The sequence below is a fragment of the Ursus maritimus genome, unplaced genomic scaffold (genome assembly GCF_017311325.1).
Source record: "Ursus maritimus isolate PB19 unplaced genomic scaffold, ASM1731132v1 scaffold_15, whole genome shotgun sequence".
NCBI lineage: Eukaryota > Metazoa > Chordata > Mammalia > Carnivora > Ursidae > Ursus > Ursus maritimus.
In genome coordinates this window covers 35,251,560-35,269,816 of record NW_024423897.1, presented here as the reverse complement: position 1 = coordinate 35,269,816, position 18,257 = coordinate 35,251,560, and the positions used below count along the sequence as shown (strand labels likewise).

The 18,257-nt window shown below is 33.4% G+C and overlaps 1 protein-coding gene across 1 annotated transcript in view; it reads left to right on the top strand.

The window, feature by feature from the left end:
• NIPBL (NIPBL cohesin loading factor) overlaps window positions 1–18,257 on the top strand; it is a 188,411-nt gene that overhangs the window by 76,055 nt on the left and 94,099 nt on the right. Inside the window, exons 2-8 of the mRNA XM_040630495.1 lie at window positions 1,335–1,477; window positions 3,499–3,664; window positions 6,495–6,622; window positions 9,612–9,711; window positions 10,261–10,412; window positions 13,570–13,730; window positions 14,666–14,762. Of these exons, the coding sequence (XP_040486429.1) occupies window positions 1,414–1,477; window positions 3,499–3,664; window positions 6,495–6,622; window positions 9,612–9,711; window positions 10,261–10,412; window positions 13,570–13,730; window positions 14,666–14,762 (868 nt within the window). The 5' untranslated portion in view covers window positions 1,335–1,413. The remainder of the gene's footprint in view (window positions 1–1,334; window positions 1,478–3,498; window positions 3,665–6,494; window positions 6,623–9,611; window positions 9,712–10,260; window positions 10,413–13,569; window positions 13,731–14,665; window positions 14,763–18,257) is intronic.

Genomic DNA, 18,257 nt, shown 5'->3' with positions numbered 1-18,257 from the left:
AATGAGTAAAGGGAGATATTAGTGATATATCATTTCACTGTTTTGAAGTTTACAACTCAAAAAACTTAAAGGTTCTTTTAACTGACTGACAAGCAAATAGAACCTCAAAAAATGTTTAAAGTGAAAATTATAATTCAGTTTTCTATTGTAGCACTATGTCTTAGTTGACATGCAGTAGACTTCTATTTACTGATGAGCTTATAAAGTTATTTAATAAAGGCATATCTTTGATTAATGTGCACATTATTAAAATGTTGTATACTTCAAAAAAGGTTCTTCAACAAGTACACTGTTAAAGGAAAGATAAAGGTTCCAAAAATCCACATGTTGAAATTAAGATGAGAAAAATTTGGGAACATTGAACAGAATGGAAAACGTGTTCAGAAATTTTGCAGAATGTCTGTACACACAAACACAGAATCACATTATAAAAACTGAATATTTAAGTCAACTAAGTCATACAGGAACATTAAGATGTTAACACATTTCTCTGTTCTTTCTGTGGTTGTGTATTAATTATGTGATTGGTTGATATTAATTATGTGATTGGTTGATATGCAGTGGTAATTGGGAAGACAAGGTAAGTACTTGAACAGTATATAAGAATGAAGCGACAAGTTTCAAAAAATGTCACAAAGGAATATATATTTACAAAAGAATGTTGATTGAGCTATAAATGAAGGTTAGATTAAGGTAGGCTTTTAGCTGAATTTGTCTGAGGTTTCATGACGTTGTAGGAACTTGCCCTAGATCTTGAAGGATTTGGACTGAAGGTTGGATGGGCTTATCTAGGTATGGAGGTATATAAGGAAATAAATAAAAATGTGAAAACACAAGGTGGATTCAAGATAATCTGATCAGCTTGGTTGAAGAGAATGCTTTATGTAGGAGAGTAGTGAGAGACATAGCTAGCAGGCAAGTTGAAGCTAGATTTTAATGTATCTATGATATGGAGAATTACAGTGCTTGTCAAAATTGAGTATCCCAGTTTAGTAATATAGCCTACTGGTTACACAGACTTTTGAGCCAGATCGCTTGGGTTCTAGTCTTTTCCTCCACAAGTTACTTTAAAGTCCCTGTAAATTAATTTCCTCGTCAGTAAAATTCAAAAAATAATAGTACCTACCTTACATTATTGTTGTGAGAACTAAATGAATAAATAATATGCAAAGCACTCTGCAGGGCCTAATATATGGGAGGTATATATGAATAGTAGCTATTATTGTTATATAGGTTATCAAACAAAAGCAGAAAATCTTATTTTTCATAGGCATTTCCCTAATGGTATTATATTTGACATATTTTTACAAATAATTGTCTGTTTTTTGTTGCAGTGTTTGGGAAATGGGAAGTAATGACAGCTGGCACCTGAACTAAGTACTTTTATAGGCAACACCATTCCAGAACTTCAGGATGAATGGGGATATGCCCCATGTCCCCATCACTACTCTTGCGGGGATTGCTAGTCTCACAGACCGTAAGTTTGGTTAATTTATCTAATTTATGTTCTGTTCTGTGTTAACTATGATTTTAAGAGCGAAAAATTTATTTGTTGTTGTCATAAATAACAAATTATTTAAGATACTAGATTTTGAATGACAAACATTGTTATTTCCTTTGGTTTATTGGCATGCATGTGAAAGGAACAAAATTAGTGTAGTCAGCTAATAGATAGGACTTTCATATCTGTTTCATCCTAAGGATGCATTAAGAAATGGTGGCGCTTGTTTGTTTAAAGATCTTACACAATAAAGGGATAAATGCAAAAGTAAAGACCAAAGATGAGACAAAGCATTAAAGAAAAATCAAAACAGAAGAAGCATGGATTTGCATGTAGGAGCAAATTTAGACTTTTTAAAAAACATTTCTAGAAATGGTAACTGGAACTGTCCTTTAAAGAAGAAGGTTTATAGCCCAACTTAATCTAATTTCTTAACAATATTCATTTTGGATGTCATCCTCAGTAATCTATTGGAGTTTGTCACAGATATCAGCAGCCCGTTTTACTCTGATCATTTAAGTTCAAAGAATTTTGTTATTCTTTTGAGATTTACTTAGTGTAACGTAGTTTTTTAGGGACTCTTTCTTATGGTAGCCAACTCTAACTCTAATTCTTAGTCCCTGGGTAATGGTACAAAAAGCAACCCACAATGTTAGTCCCTGTGTCATCCTGTCTCAGTAAATAAAGGGAAAAAGAGGAGAGAGAAAAGTAGAAGGTGAGGACATCACATTATGCAAACTTTGGGGCTTTATAGTAAAGGAGCTATGAGAAAATAACTGGAAGTGTTTTTTACTCTGTGTTCAGTAGTCCTTAATATTATTTTCCTCTTGTTAATTTCCAACTGGTTTTAATGGGAGTGAAATAGTTAATAGCCTTTAGCTTTGGGTTAGGAAACTAACATGGCTAGTTTGTGAAATCTGAATAAGAAAGTAGCTGGTGGAGTTAGGATGACCGCAGGTAAGAAAACTTCTGAAACTGTCTTTAGTTTTTGTTGTCACTTTGTTACAGGTAAGGCACTAATTCATATAGTATACAGGAGTGCCAGATCAGATTTACTACCAGGGATTTACTTTTGGTTGTTCTCCCCATTATCTCAATTGTACCTTTTATTTTAAAAGTTTGCCCAATAAACCCTGTTTATTAAGTAATAATTTGTTTCCTTTATTTTTATTAATAAAATACCTGTTATTAGCCACTGGGGCTGAGCAGCCTGTTACACTGTATAGGTAATTAGAAATTAAGCCAAAAACAAAGATACTTCAGTTAACTTTCTTAACTTTTACTTTAGACAAATGAATAATTTCCATTATGTGAAGAGACAGTAAATAGCTGAATTTAAACTACTATATAAACATTTATGTCCTTTTGTTTTCTGTTTTACTAGAATGAAGAGAGGAGAGAACTGTTTAGGAATTTATAACTGAAAGCATAATTCCTTAGATATTTGGCTTCCACCAGAATCCCTATTCTATAATGAATGTTCTTCTGCTAAAGTGATCTATTTATTTTTGATATATGTACTTAAACTTTTAAAAAATATATTACTTGTCTAGATATCAGGTGAAGAGTTGGGTATAAGTACTTGGTTTATTTATGTGGGATTACTAGTAATTCTGATAAATCTCAGAAGCAAAAATAAATGAGATTATTTACTATATTCTCAATTCTTAGAAGTTACTTTTTAACCCTTTTTGGCTACTCATTTATTAAATGAATAAAGATTTAAGATATGAAAAGTCATGCATATAAAGAAGTTGAGTTTTAGTCTTAGGGAGTAATAAACTCTGTTATTGGCCAAGTGATATTTCAGGGTTTTACAGAGTTGTTGGGGTTTTTTGGGGGGAGAGGTAGAATGCCTTTTAATAATTTGTCCCATTGATATTTATAACTTATTTTTAATATCAAAATATTTGTAAGGAAATATTTTATAAGCAAATATTATAAAAAGACTTCTTATAGTCACTCAATTTCTAATAATCTGATTTTATTCCAAATAGTCCTGAACCAGCTGCCTCTTCCATCCCCTTTACCTGCTACAACTACAAAGAGCCTTCTCTTTAATGCACGAATAGCAGAAGAGGTGAACTGCCTTTTGGCCTGTAGGGATGATAATTTGGTTTCACAGCTTGTCCATAGCCTCAACCAGGTATCAACAGATCACATGTAAGTATAATTTAAAAGTGAAAGGTTTTGGTCTAAGAGAGTCAGTATTCCTGGTTTTATTCTTTATTTCAGAAAATTTACAAACACAGTTTAATTTTAAAATACATGAATAGGAGTGCCTGGGTGACTCAGTGGGGTTAAGCGTCTGCCTTCAGCTCGGGGCATGATCTCGGAGTCCTGGGATTGAGCCCCCACATTGGGCTCCCTGCTCAGTAGGGGATCTGCAGCTCTCCCACTGCCGCTTCCCATGCTTGTGCTCTCTTGCTCTCTCTCTGTCAAATAAATAAGTAAACAAGCAAACCCTTTTATTTAAAAATAAAATTTATGAATATCCAAGCGAGCCTTACTGATATTTAAATAGGCCATAGTTATTTTGAGACAATAGTTCTGACCCATGTAGCTCTATAAAGGTCTTTTCAACTCTTTTTGAATAATTTTGGGGTCATCAAGGTGGATCTGTGCAAGGAGATCTTAAGTTGCCCAAGAAGCTCTCTCCTCCTTGATATCGCTAGAGTGGTTAGAATTCTCAAGGACTAGGGACTATACCGCTAGCTTTATTTGGAATAGGCTCACATGCTTTCTGTGGGAAGTTAAACAAAACTCAAGGACTGACTCCAATAGAGGGCTACTGCAAAACTGGGAGTAATTTTTCCCAGGATTTATCATACCATCTGAACATAAGTGTGTATTTTCACACAGTAGATTTTTTTTAAACTAATATAAACATAAATTATATATCTTATTTATAAAATCTTTGCATACGAGTATACTTTAAAAAATTTTTACTACAGAACTAGTGCATATTTATAATAACAACACAAAAATGTATAAAAAGTTAAATCTCTCCAGGTGCCTGACTGGCTTAGTCAGTAGAGCATGTGACTCTTGATCTCAGGGTTTTAAGTTCGAGCCCCACATTGGGTGTAGAGATTACTTAAAAATAAAATCTTTAAAAAAAAAAGTTAAAACTCCCACTCTTATCCCTTCACATCTCATTTATACACTGGTACTCATGTATCTTTTCTTTCTTTAATTTTTGCTTTTTATTTTTAATTTTTTTTAAGATTTATTTATTTATTTGAGAGAGATTGCGTGGGTGGGGGGGAGGGAGAAGCAGAGGGAGAAAAAGAATCTTCAAGCAGACTGCCTCGTGAGCATAGAGCCCAGCAGAGGGCCCAATCCCAGGACCCTGAGAACATGACCAGAGCGGAATCAAGAGCTCAACTGACTGAGCTACCCAGATGCCCCTAATTTTTGCTTTTTAATTTAAAGATTCATTATTTAGAGGAATGAGAATAAAGCACATTATAATGGAGACATGATGGGGCGCCTGGGTGGCACAACGGTTAAGCGTCTGCCTTCAGCTCAGGGCGTGATCCCGGCATTCTGGGATCGAGCCCCACATCAGGCTCCTCCACTATGAGCCTGCTTCTTCCTCTCCCACTCCCCCTGCTTGTGTTTTCTCTCTCGCTGGCTGTCTCTGTCTCTGTCGAATAAATAAATAAATAAAATCTTTAAAAAAAAAAAAAAGGAGACATGATGACTCTTACAGTAGATACTAAATGTGAATTTTCTAATGGAGAAACTGCGAAATAATTGGTAAAAATCAGAAGGAAGTCTAATACTAATATTTTGTCACTCCAGAAATTCATCAATGTCTAAATATTATATCACTTTTTTTTTTTTTTAAAGATTCCATTCATTTATTTGACAGAGACAGCCAGCGAGAGAGGGAACACAAGCAGGTGGAGTGGGAGAGGAAGAAGCAGGCTCCCAGCGGAAGAGCCTGATGTGGGCCTCGATCCCAGAACGCTGGGATCACGCCCTGAGCTGAAGGCAGACGCTTAACGACTGCGCCACCCAGGCGCCCCTAAATATTATATCACTTCTTATATCTATACATAATCAACAATTATCACCAAATATTTAAAAAGATGAGGGAAATAGCACATATACATTTATGAATTATTTTATGGAAAGCTGCTTTAAGACTGCCCCTGGAAATTTATTGAAGCTTATCATTGGACACCATTTTTATAAATCTTTCTTATTAGGTTTAATGAGAGACATGTAGAATATAAAATTAAAAACACTATGTATATTTAATTTTATCATTTATGTTCCATAGTTAGTAAATTTAATTTACTACTTTTAAGGTTTTTGAAAATTACAACTATGCTGAACCACTTGCTTGGGTTTTTTGTTTTTGTTTTTGGGGTTTTTTTTTTTTTTTGCTCCCTGATGACTTTATTTGAGAAAAGAAAAGAATTAGATGGAAAAATTACATAATCTCTGGGTCTTGTCTTATCCAATATGGCAGTATTATTTTGCCATTTTTGATAATTCAGAGGACATTCTCAAAAAGGCAGGCTCGTATTCAAATGTAAGAGAGAAAATATATTCAAAGCCCAAACATCAGCTTCTATGCATAATTATCATCTCTGTACCCTTTCATTATTTTGAATAGTTTAGAGTTGATTCTGTTTTCTACTTTGAAACTAATGTGAACATTCTTAAATAAACTCATAGTTCCATAAAATCACATTTGGGGCTTTTTTTTTTTTCCTCTCTGTTGAAAATAAAATGGGGGAAAAAAAAGTTTTACTTAGAAGAACTCCTCCCTGCCATTTTTATAATTCTATCCCAGGAATAGCATCTTCAAAAATCCCTGAAGTTGTTGGACATCTTTTGTGACACTTTTTTTAATGCCATAAGTTCTTGATTTTCTACCTCAGTCTTTTCCGAATTTCACTAGTGAATTGCTATCTAACTAATGTAGAATAGGGAATTCTTAATCACTATATTTTTATTTTTATTTTTTTAATTCCAGAGAGTTGAAAGATAACCTTGGCAGTGATGATCCAGAAGGCGACATACCAGTCTTGTTGCAGGCCGTCCTGGCAAGGAGTCCTAATGTTTTCAGGGAGAAAAGTATGCAGAACAGATATGTACAAAGTGGTAAGGTTTTTCATTGAATTTCATATTAAATTTTTTTCTGGGTCTCTTGTCAGAGCTTGTTTCACATGTAATTAAATGCAAGTGTCTCCTTTAATAAGGTAGCCTATCTATGAATGCTGTGTTGATACCTTGAATCCAGCCAAGAACAAGAGGGAAACTAAATGGATGTTAATATTCTTGCAGTTTAATATGTAACTAAGTTCCTTGGGAATTAGACAAAGCTAAAGTGTATTTTGTTAGATATTTCGGAATGCATTTGTTCACTTAATCAAAGAGCTTTAGAAGTCTTTTTTTTATTTTAGAAAATCATGGAATTGGTATGAAAGGAGTTTTTTCGTTAATCATGTAATAAACTATTTGCAGAGCTTTGCAACATGCAGTACTTGTATAACTAATTATACTAAGTATTAGGTTTAGTACTGATGATTACATTCATAGTTATTTAGTAAATTGGTGTAACACTTCTGTTGCCTCAGTAACAGAAAAGTAGGTTTATAAGTATTATTATTAAGGAAAAATCTATTTATAATAAATACTATAAAAATATATTCAATATAGATACAACTTTTATGTAGTCAAGGAGTACCCATGAGCATTTGTACTGAATCTTTCAAGCCCAAGTACTTATTTTAAGGCTCTCCAGATTAAAATAGTCAGAAGGGAATAGGTTAGACAACTCAGGTCCAACTTAGTTAACTGATGAATTGTATTCAAGAATATTGCCATATTTATTGGCAGTACCTCCGTGAAGCCCTCCACTCCATTTCCTAGTTTTGTCTTGTTTTTTTAAATAGTATTTGTTAATTTTGTGTATTTGAGTGTGAGTTTTGTTTTTAAAGCAATTGCATAGTTACTGTCCATACCCCAAAGTGATTCGATGGAAATACTTCTGCCCAAACTCCCCTTTCTGCAAATTGAAGGCAGGTCTGCAGGACAACACTGTATCTTCACCATAACTGACAAGCTAGATTGCAGTACAAGGAGACAGATAGGAATGGTGAAAGTAAATCTAGAATTAAATGCCCTGGAAGAATGTTGCAATGAAAGAAAATATGGAGAGACCATTGATTGGAAGGAAAACTTACAGGATAGGAGCATTAAGTATAAGATAATGTGAGTAGATATAAAATTGAATAAAGGAAGTCTTCCAAAGCTATTTATACTACATTTTGTAATATAGTTTAAAATATTTAATTTGGGTAGTAAATCATTCTAATAAAAAAGTTGAAGAGTATTTACCTTTCAGTCACACATTTTGTATTTTATACTACATGCACTTAACCATATCAACTTGGTGAAAACATAAACTTAGCATTAAAAAATGAGTTGATTCATTGCGTGTTTTGATTTTTTTCTGAGTGCTTCCCTGGTGATATTTGGCTTTACAATTTAAAAAGGTGATTCTTGGTTGCTAAATGTAAATGTGAGTCACACATATGGAGCAAATTTAATAATATGCATATCACTTTATTCATGGTTCTTTGGAACTTTGAGATAATCAGAAAGGACTATTAGAAATCTCATTTGCCCCCTTTTTAAAATAAAGCCATTGCTGTCAAACTAGTAATTCTAGCTTGTCCCAGACTGTTAATTCAGGGGAAACATATTTTAACTCTCATCTCCTAGAGGATTGCCCTCCCTCTCAAAAAAAAAACAAAACAAAACAATAATTATAGTAATTAAATTATTAAGCTATGGAACATATGATTTACTACTGAATTTGAGTTGGAAGAGAAAGCTCAAAAGTTAATTTAGACTGTATATAAAAGAAAACACATTATTAGTGGTAGATTCTGAGGTGATTTTGAGCCCTCATCTCATTCAGCTACTGTTTAGAACTAGAATCCCTTCTGCAGTATTACGGGCAAATGAATATGTAAATTCTGTTTGGATGTTTTGGTGAAAGGCACTTTTCATATCAGTAGCAGGAAATGGAATTTGGGAATATAATGTGATGCTTGAAGCTCCCCAAAAGATTAGCTATACATATCATAAGAAAGTTCAGCGTCAATCATGATTTTATCTTTGATTTTTAAATGTCTAAATAACTGATTTTTTCTGCATCTGCTATATAGCAAAATGTCATTTGTGCACTAATTGAAGGAACAATGTCTAGTTTAAAAAGAAATATGAGAATCTGAAAACTATCCCCTCATTTTCATTCTTTAATCAAATATTCATTTAATCCTTACTATGTGGCAAAGAATTATTGTGGAAGAAGGAATAGAAGCATTCTGTTTCGTATCAAAACATTCAGATGGTGGGGCGCCTGGGTGGCTCAGTTGTTATAAGCATCTGCCTTTGGCTCAGGGCGTGATCCCAGCATTCTGGGATCGAGCCCCACATCAGGCTCCTCCGCTGGGAGCCTGCTTCTTCCTCTCCCACTCCCCCTGCTTGTGTTCCCTCTTTCGCTGGCTGTCTCTCTGTCAAATAAATAAATAAAATCTTAAAAAAAAAATTCAGATGGAAATTGCAGCAACTGAAAACTTTGGACCCTCAATGAAATACTATTTTTTTTAAAACTGAGGTCTGAATCATAGTGAAACAAGTAGTGTTGTGAAATGAAGCTTCTAAAGACTGGACATGTCTGTAACAAAGTATTCCGTGTAATGGAAGAACCACCCAAGGACCTATTGTAGGAGGAATTGTGTAAATTTGGTCAGAGGTTAGATAAAGTGACTTCTAAAGGTTCTTTTCAGTTGTAAGGCTAAATGATAGGACATTAAGCAAGTAAATTTCTTTTTTTTAATTAAATTTCTGTCTCTGGTCCTGGGTTAGTTATATGGTAAAAGTATGTTTTGGTAAAATTGGTTGTACTTGAAACTTAGTTTCTCTGTTTTGCTCTTCAAAATGAGCATGTGGGTCCAAAAAAGGAAAGAACGGAAAGAATTTTTGAATGTTTATGTTAGAGCAATTGCTTTAAATTATTTAAAGGATATTTTACTATTAAAAGAAAATAACATGTTTTCCATTTTTATGTGATATGTAGGAATGATGATGTCTCAGTATAAACTTTCTCAGAATTCCATGCACAGTAGTCCTGCATCTTCCAATTATCAACAAACCACTATCTCACATAGCCCCTCCAGGTAATATATGCATCATTTTTTATTAAGTACTGTTTTCTCTGATGAATATGCTTTGAATATACACTGTATACATACCTTTAGGCAATGGTGAATTATATGTAGTTGAAAAGTTAAAATGCTTAACCTTAAATAGTAATTCACATGAATATTTGTCTTAAAATGTTAGATGCAGAAATGCTGTAATACACTAATTGAAGTAGCTACATCTTAGTAACTTAAATTCATATAGACAAAAGAATATGTTAAAATAGTGTGTTTGAGATAATAAAAAAATTTATAGAGTAGAATTTAGGGAGCATGACTTTAAACAAGTGGATACTTTTATGCAAGTAAAATAAATGAATTACCTGTTTTTACACATTATTTAGTGTAGCTCTTGAATTATGAATCATGAATAATTTTTATATTCTCTATTTTTCAAATTTGACTGTTTGCAGAGATTTTGTTTTATACAAATCAGAGTTTGGAGAATTTTATGACAGTGAAATTTCAAGGAATAGCATATTTATTTCATTTCCTGATATTGTATATTTGGATTTTGGGTTTTAGCCGGTTTGTGCCACCACAGACAAGCTCTGGGAACAGATTTATGCCACAACAAAATAGCCCAGTGCCTAGTCCATATGCCCCACAAAGCCCTGCAGGATACATGCCATATTCCCATCCTTCAAGTTACACAACACATCCACAGATGCAGCAAGGTAAGAAAGTTCATTGTTTATTTATAGGGAATGCCTGTAAATTTATTTTCAAGCAAATTTATTTTTTCTTTTTATAATTTTTAAAATACAAACTAAAACACTATCGTGAAATTCATTCATTTGGGAGGTAAAAGAATCCCTGTTATATGACTCTTTGGTTAGGTTATTATGCAACTGAGTGTATCTAGTTATGAAATTAGGAAATGTTCTTATTTTTCTTAATTGGGCTTTCTTTTTACATAGCACTAAAGCCAAAGGAAAATTACGTTTTAATTGGTAAAGTATATGTAGTGTGAAAATTTTACTGTAAAGTAAATATATTGCTGGTAGAAAAAATAATCCTAGATGCAGAAATTTCTGGAATTCAATTACTAGTTCTCAGTTGAAACCAGTTGATAATATGTCTTTTTGAGGTTATATTGCTTTGGGACATATGTCATGGCTTCTAAATAATTTTTTGTTAATAATGTAAATAAAGTATACACTTAAAGTAAAAAAAAGGTATATACTTTAAAAAAAATGTTTAAAAGTGCGAAAGGGAATATAAAAATTTGTGTTTTTGTCCCCCATAATTAACAGCAAATTTTTAACATTTGCAGTCAATTATTAGTTCCTGTGTGTTTTCTTCTTCTCTATTTTGCATGGAGTCAAATGTCCTTTATAAACTTTTTAACTTACAAACTATTCATTTAGTCATCGATCAAAACTGCCATCTTCTGGTTTCCCAAAACTAGATAATGAAATACTAGGTTGAGACTATTTTATACACTAACTTAAGGGATAACTAAGAGGCAGATCACACATTTGGAATAGATACCTCCAAAATTATAGAATTTAGTTTGAGTGCTGAACATGAGTATGTATGTATTTTGTATGTTCTTGATACTTGTGAAATATTAGTATACTCTGGCACACAAAGGTATGAGGAACACTTTAACTGTAATGAAAGGAAAATATTAAAAGGACACATTTGCTTCTTAAGGAAATATCCACATACACATTCGTATGTGTAGGAAAGAACATAAGCTTTTACTCTGATTACTGTTTTTTAAACAAGATAAACCCAGCTTTTTCAGAAGAAAAGTTGAAATCATAAAATCAAAAGGGAAATATTAGTTTGAGCATTTGCCTGTTCAGTAATGAGTTAGTTTTTGGAAATTCTCAGATATTTGAGAAACTATAAATGTTACTCAGGGATTAGCCCCACCCAGATATTAAGGTTATCATAAATATGAAAATGCAGTGTGGTAGGAACAAATGGATAGGTAAATGGGACAGAAAAGAATCCAGAAATAAGGCAAATTTATATATGGAAATTTAGAGTACGTGGAAGGTAATATTTAAAACTTTTTTCAACCTCATGTTATAAAAGTTTTAGCTGTATAGAAAAGTTGAAAGATGAGCACAGTGAACCCTTTCATCAGCAGGCATCATAACTCTTTGCCATTAAATACATCTGCTAAGAAGAAGGAAGTTATATAAACACCAAATGTAATAATTCACCTCTAAAAAATTTAAGAACAGTTCTGTACTGTCATTTAATATGCAGTCTGTATTCAGTTTTCACCATTTGTCCCAAATATGCCTTTCTTATCCTTTTTATTCTCTTCAAAATGTGATCTGATTAGATATGTGAATTTATATTAACTCTCTTAGTAAACATTTTTTAGTTATGTGATACCTAATAACAAATGTGCAGGGAAATTTGAACTTCCTACATTCTTCATGGGGATATAAATTGATACAATCTTTTTAGAGAGCGTTTTGACAATATCATAATTCGAACTGTATGTGCATCCTTTAGTGGTTCAAATTCTCTCTCCCTTAAGAAAAGGGAAGGAGATAAAACATACTCAGTTTTATCTGTAAGTTCTACCATGTGCTGAGACAATTAGTTATCCATATGGAAAAAAGTAAAATTGAATTCCTGTCTCAACTACACAGAAAGATAAGATGAATTAAAGACCTAAGTGTGACAAAAAACAAAACTAAAATTTTAAAAAGAAAATGTAGAAGACTGTCTTTTTATGATTTTGTGTTAAGGAAGGAATCTGAATGGCCAGTATACATGAAAAGATGCTTGGCTTCACTATTAATCAAGGAAATGTAAAAATTAAAGTGATGATAAGAGACCTTTCCCATTCTCGGGTTGACAAACATTGTTGACAAGGATTTAGAGCAGTAGGAACTCTCATATGCTGCCAGTGGAGTGGAGTACAAATGGACATAAGTAATTTGGAAAGCTATTAGTTAATATTTAGTAAGGTTTAAAAATGGGCATATCCAGGGTTACCTGGGTGGCTCAGTCAGTTAAGCGTCTGCCGTCAGCTCAGGTCATGATCTCAGGGTCCTGGGATTGAGCCTCAAGTTGGACTCCCTCCTCAGTGGGGAGCCTGCTGCTCCCTCTCCCTCTGCTGCTCCCCCTGCTTGTGCTCTCTCTCTGTCAAATAAATAAATAAATAAAATCTTTTAAAAAATAAAAGTGGGCATATGCAGCAGTTTCACTCCTAGACACATCTGTAAAAAAGTCATGTACGAGAATACAATACAGGTACATGTATGCGTGTACTAGAATATGCATTGTTTATGACAGCAAAAATACTGACGCATTCTAAACATTGAACATAAGAATGGAATATTGTGTATGTTATGCAGCAGAATATATCTGTTTATTTAAAATATGTGAATTTAACACTACATATATAAGAATAGTTAAATTTCAACACGATGTTGAAATAAAAAGCAAGTTAGAGAAGGATATATACATATAGCATACCATTTATATAAAATTATATGTGAAACAGTGCTCTGTATTATTTAGGAATATACTCATTTATAGTAAAGGCATAAAGATATTCACAGAGTGAACTGTGAATTCACTGTGGTGGTTACTTTTATGAAGTAAGGGGGAGGGAACAGAGGAGAGGAATATGCAGATACATGGAGAGCTTCAACTTTATCTGATGTTTTATTTCTTTTCAAAAATGGATCTAAATGATGTGGCACAGTGTTAAGATTTGATCAAGCACTAGATAGTACATGAGTTCTCCTTATATTATTTTCTATAATTTCTGTATGCTTAAAGTATTTTGTGAACAATCGTTACTTTAACAGTTTATTTTTATAAAGCTTTTTTTTTTATTCTTATTAATTACAGCATCAGTATCAAGTCCCATTGTTGCAGGTGGTTTGAGAAACATACATGATAATAAAGTTTCTGGTCCGTTGTCTGGCAATTCAGCTAATCATCATGCTGATAATCCTAGACATGGCTCAAGTGACGACTACCTACACATGGTGCACAGGCTAAGTAGTGACGTATGTAATATATTAGTTATTATTGAGGTAATAAAACTGTGCTAATATTTGTTTCATAACCTATTTTGATTCCACAGTTTAAATGGTATCTACTGTATATCAAGGGTTATATCAGATCTGAGAATCTAGCTGTGAACGATTTGGTTCCTATACCCACAGAGCTTAGTCTAGAGTAAGGTTGGTAAACTGGCCAGTAGTTTGACCTACAACTAAGAATGGCTTTTACATTTTTAAACAACAACAGAGAACAGTATGTGACAGAAACTGTATGTGACCCACAAGCCTAAAATATTTATCATCTATCCCTTTACAGAAGAAGTTTGCCAATCCTTGCTATAGAAGTTTTGGTTCTTAATGAAATATAGTTTCATTTTTAAATACTTGCTCACACAAAAATGTTCCTTTAAATAATGAACCTTTATTTATTAGTAAGTTACTTAGTTCTTTTTTTCTCTAAGACTTGCACATAACTTTATTCCCTGAAATTTAGGGTCGTTTTGATGTTTTAAGTTATACCACATACTGGAATTGGTTTTGTGGTATTATCAGATAAGTTATATGTTATTGGTTTGGTGGTATTATCAGATAAGTTATATGTATATAAGGATAAAGATAACCGTGAACTCTGCCCTCTAGATGTTGATAGCCTGGTAGGGTGTTCACAGCTCCTTTTGTAGAAAATAGTAAACAAAAATGGAGCACAGTAGTAATACCAGTTTTCTTATTCATTGCCACGCATAGGCTGTTGATTCTTTTGGATACAATTTCAATTCTTCTAAGATTTACCATGAAGAAAACAGAAAAGTGCAGAAGAATTTTGCTTTTGAATACCATCACTTTACTTGTCAGTAGTCTATGTCTTTTATTGGTCTGTTTAAGATTTCTCTAAAGCCTCTCCTATCATTGAAGGTATAAATTTTATACTCTATTCTTAGGATGGAGATTCTTCAACAATGAGGAATGCTGCATCTTTTCCCTTGAGGTCTCCACAACCAGTATGCTCCCCTGCTGGAAGTGATGGAACTCCTAAAGGTATTATTGTAACTAAAATTTCCTTCAGGATTTTGTGTGTGTGTGTGTGTGTGTGTGTATATATATATATGTATATATATGTGTGTGTATGTGTATATATACATACACGTGTGCATATATATGTGTGTATGTATATATATACACACGTGTATGTATATATATACACACGTGTATGTATATATATACACACGTGTATGTATATATATTAAATATATATGTGTGTGTATATTTCATATATATACATATATGTGGAATATATATATGGGTGTGTGTGTGGGTGTGTGTGTATATATATATATATAATTTTTTTTTTTTAGTGGGGTGGTTCGGAGAGAATCTTAGCAGGCCCAATATGGAGCCCAACGCAGGGCTCAGTCTGACAACCTTGAAATCATGACCTGAGCTGAAATCAAGATTTAGACACTTAATTGACTGAGCCATGCAGGCACCTTAGCATTTCCTATTTCAAACTGAGTACAGAGCTCAGACTTCTTCGTTGTTGATACCAGAAACTATTGTTTATTGTTTTTCTTTATTGTAGGAAAGAAACAAACGTGTAGTTATCCCCTGTAAGCTATTGATAGTGTTTTCAGATATACACAGTATTGCTCTCACTGATAAATCCAATGGTCTTTTCAAACTACAACCTTCTTAACTTCTCTTAACCATTTGAAATTATTGATCTGCTTTCTTCTATCTATTCTCTCATTCCTCAAGATTTCTGTCATTAGACTTTTTTTTTTTTTTTTTAAGATTTTATTTATTTATGTGACAGAGAGACAGTCAGCGAGAGAGGGAATACAGCAGGGGAGTGGGAGAGGAAGAAGCGGGCTCCCAGCGGAGGAGCCCGATGTGGGACTCGATCCTGGAACACCGGGATCACGCCCTGAGCCGAAGGCAGACGCTTAACGACTGAGCCACCCAGGCGCCCCTCTGTCATTAGACTTTTTAATCTCCCATTGTACTTTTCTCCTTGGCTGTTTTACTCAGTTTTGGTAATGGCAAAACTGATTACTTTTGTGAACAGGATTGCCAAATCAGTGTCTTTGGCTCCAGTCCTGTGTCCCAAGTTGTAATTTTTGATTTCCAAACAAAATTTCCTCATGTCTAGCTGGTATTTCAGATTCATTTTCAAGATTGTTCTCACTGTTCTTTTTGCCATTCCAATTTCTTTTAATGCCATTCCAGTCTTGAATCATCATGAAGTTGTCTCTCACCTCTTATGTAGTCACTTATCAAAGTCAGGCCTATTCTATATTACCGCTCTAAATCTCTTACACATACTTTCATTTCTGCTTATTAAAATCCTATCTTTTCAAGTTCTAAGTTAAATGGGTGATCTTCCATGGATCCTTCTTCCCTAATCTTCTTAAACCATTCATGAGTTTATATTTTTTCCTAATAACTTATCCTGTACTGTCTTATGGATATGAATTTTATCTTGAAATTCCCAAAGAACCTAGTGTGGACTTTTGTGTAAGAGATTCATAAAATTGTGAATTTAAGTCCAAGTTTGGGCTTTTTTTAGAAGTACTTTAAGTGTGGTAATTGAGTTACCAGAGTTATTGAAAGAGAATATTGTGTAGTACATGTTAAAGAATTAGCTTGTAATTAATTTTAATATAGCTGATAATAATTTTTCTCTATCCATGAGAATTTCTAATTATAGCCTTCTAAATCATGGATTGGTGTGCCTCTTATTATAAAGATTTTTTGTTCACAGATTGTCTCTAATCAAAGAGTTGGAACACATTCTTCCTGGGGTGAAAGTTGAGCTTTTATGAGCCATTCTTATTCTATAATTCTATGAATTTTCAGGGATAAAAATAACTCAGCTTATGAAAGAGCAACTTTCAGAATAACTATTTGTAGGGTAGGCATCAAAGTTAGGTACATATCCCACAAGTATTGTCAGGGTGAGAAATTATTCAGACTGCCAGGGATGAGTAACAGTGGGATGGCTGGTTGATCTAGATAATCAGCCTCTTTTTCCTATAACTCTTGAGGATGGATAACTTTATCTTATTTATTAATTTTTTTAAATTTTTTTAAAGATTTTATGTATTTATTTGACAGAGAGAGACAGCCAGCAAGAGAGGGAACACAAGCAGGGGGAGTGGGAGAGGAAGAAGCAGGCTCCTAGCGGAGGAGCCTGATGCGGGGTTCGATCCCAGAACGCTGGGATCACGCCCTGAGCCGAAGGCAGGCGCTTAACCGCTGCGCCACCGAGGCGCCCCGGATGGATAACTTTTAGATAGAAAGAAAAAAACTTTAGAACAACTGTTCATCAGAAACCTCTACTTCTGTTCGAGGTTGTTTTCCAACTAGTTTTGAAGGTTGAATGCATTGTCAGTCTAATTTGATTTTTAGGTGAATGTTGAATTTTAATTTGTTCTAAAATATATATAATTTGTCACATAAATTTTAAATACAAAAGCAATGTGGTGTATTGTAATTCAGATGTTAGAAAAATCTGGGTTTAAATTTTTCAGGTTTGCTAGCTATATAACCTTGGGCAGGTTTCTTAACCTCTATAAGCTTCATGTTCCTTTCTGCAAAATAGTGATGATAATACACATCAAGGTTGTTGTAAATTATTTAAATGAATTGATGTGCAAGGCACCTTGCACAAGTTCTGATGCAAAATAAATGGTCCAGAAATGTTAATTTCATTTCTTTTTAACTTCCCATATAAGCTGTCTAAAAACACTATCTGTTGATATAACTTCAAACTAACATTTCTAGTAAATTGCTTCTGTTGCATCTTGGGACGCCTGGGTGGCTCAATTAAGTGTCTGCCTTAGGGTCAGGTCACGATCCCAGGGTCCTGGGATTGAGTCCCGCATCGGGCTCTTTCCTCAGCGGGGAGCCTGCGTCTCCCTCTGTCTGCTGCTCCCTCTGCTTGTGCTCTCTCTCTCTCCCCCTCTGACAAATAAATAAATAAAATCTTTTTTTTTAATTGCTTCAGTTGCATCTTTATCACAGTTTATCTAATAGATATGTTCTCTGAAAAGTTATATTTTTATATATCACACTTTATATTAACATTGCGAAATGAAAGGGCAGATTTATGTATCATGGAAAAATCATATATATATATACATATATATTTAAAAATCATATATATATATATTAAACACTGAAACCTTAATTTAAGATAAGTCTAGGTTTAAGTTCTTTCTATAAAGCACTTTCATCCTGACTGATTTTTATAATTTCCTATGGATTTTTAAACTTTTTATAGTCTAATGATGAGAAGTATAACAATTATACTTTTATTTCTGAAGCATATCAATACATTTTTCCTCATTTAATAGCTTATCTAGGAGAATTTTTCCATTTGATTAGCTTATTTTTACCACTTGTATCATATAGCAATTGTTAAATTAATGGGATTTAGGCTGAAGATATTTTATTGAGCCTTGATATTTGCTGGACTTGCATATTTTTCTAATAGAAGGAGGATTAGCAAACTGAAGAGAGTATGTAAATGAT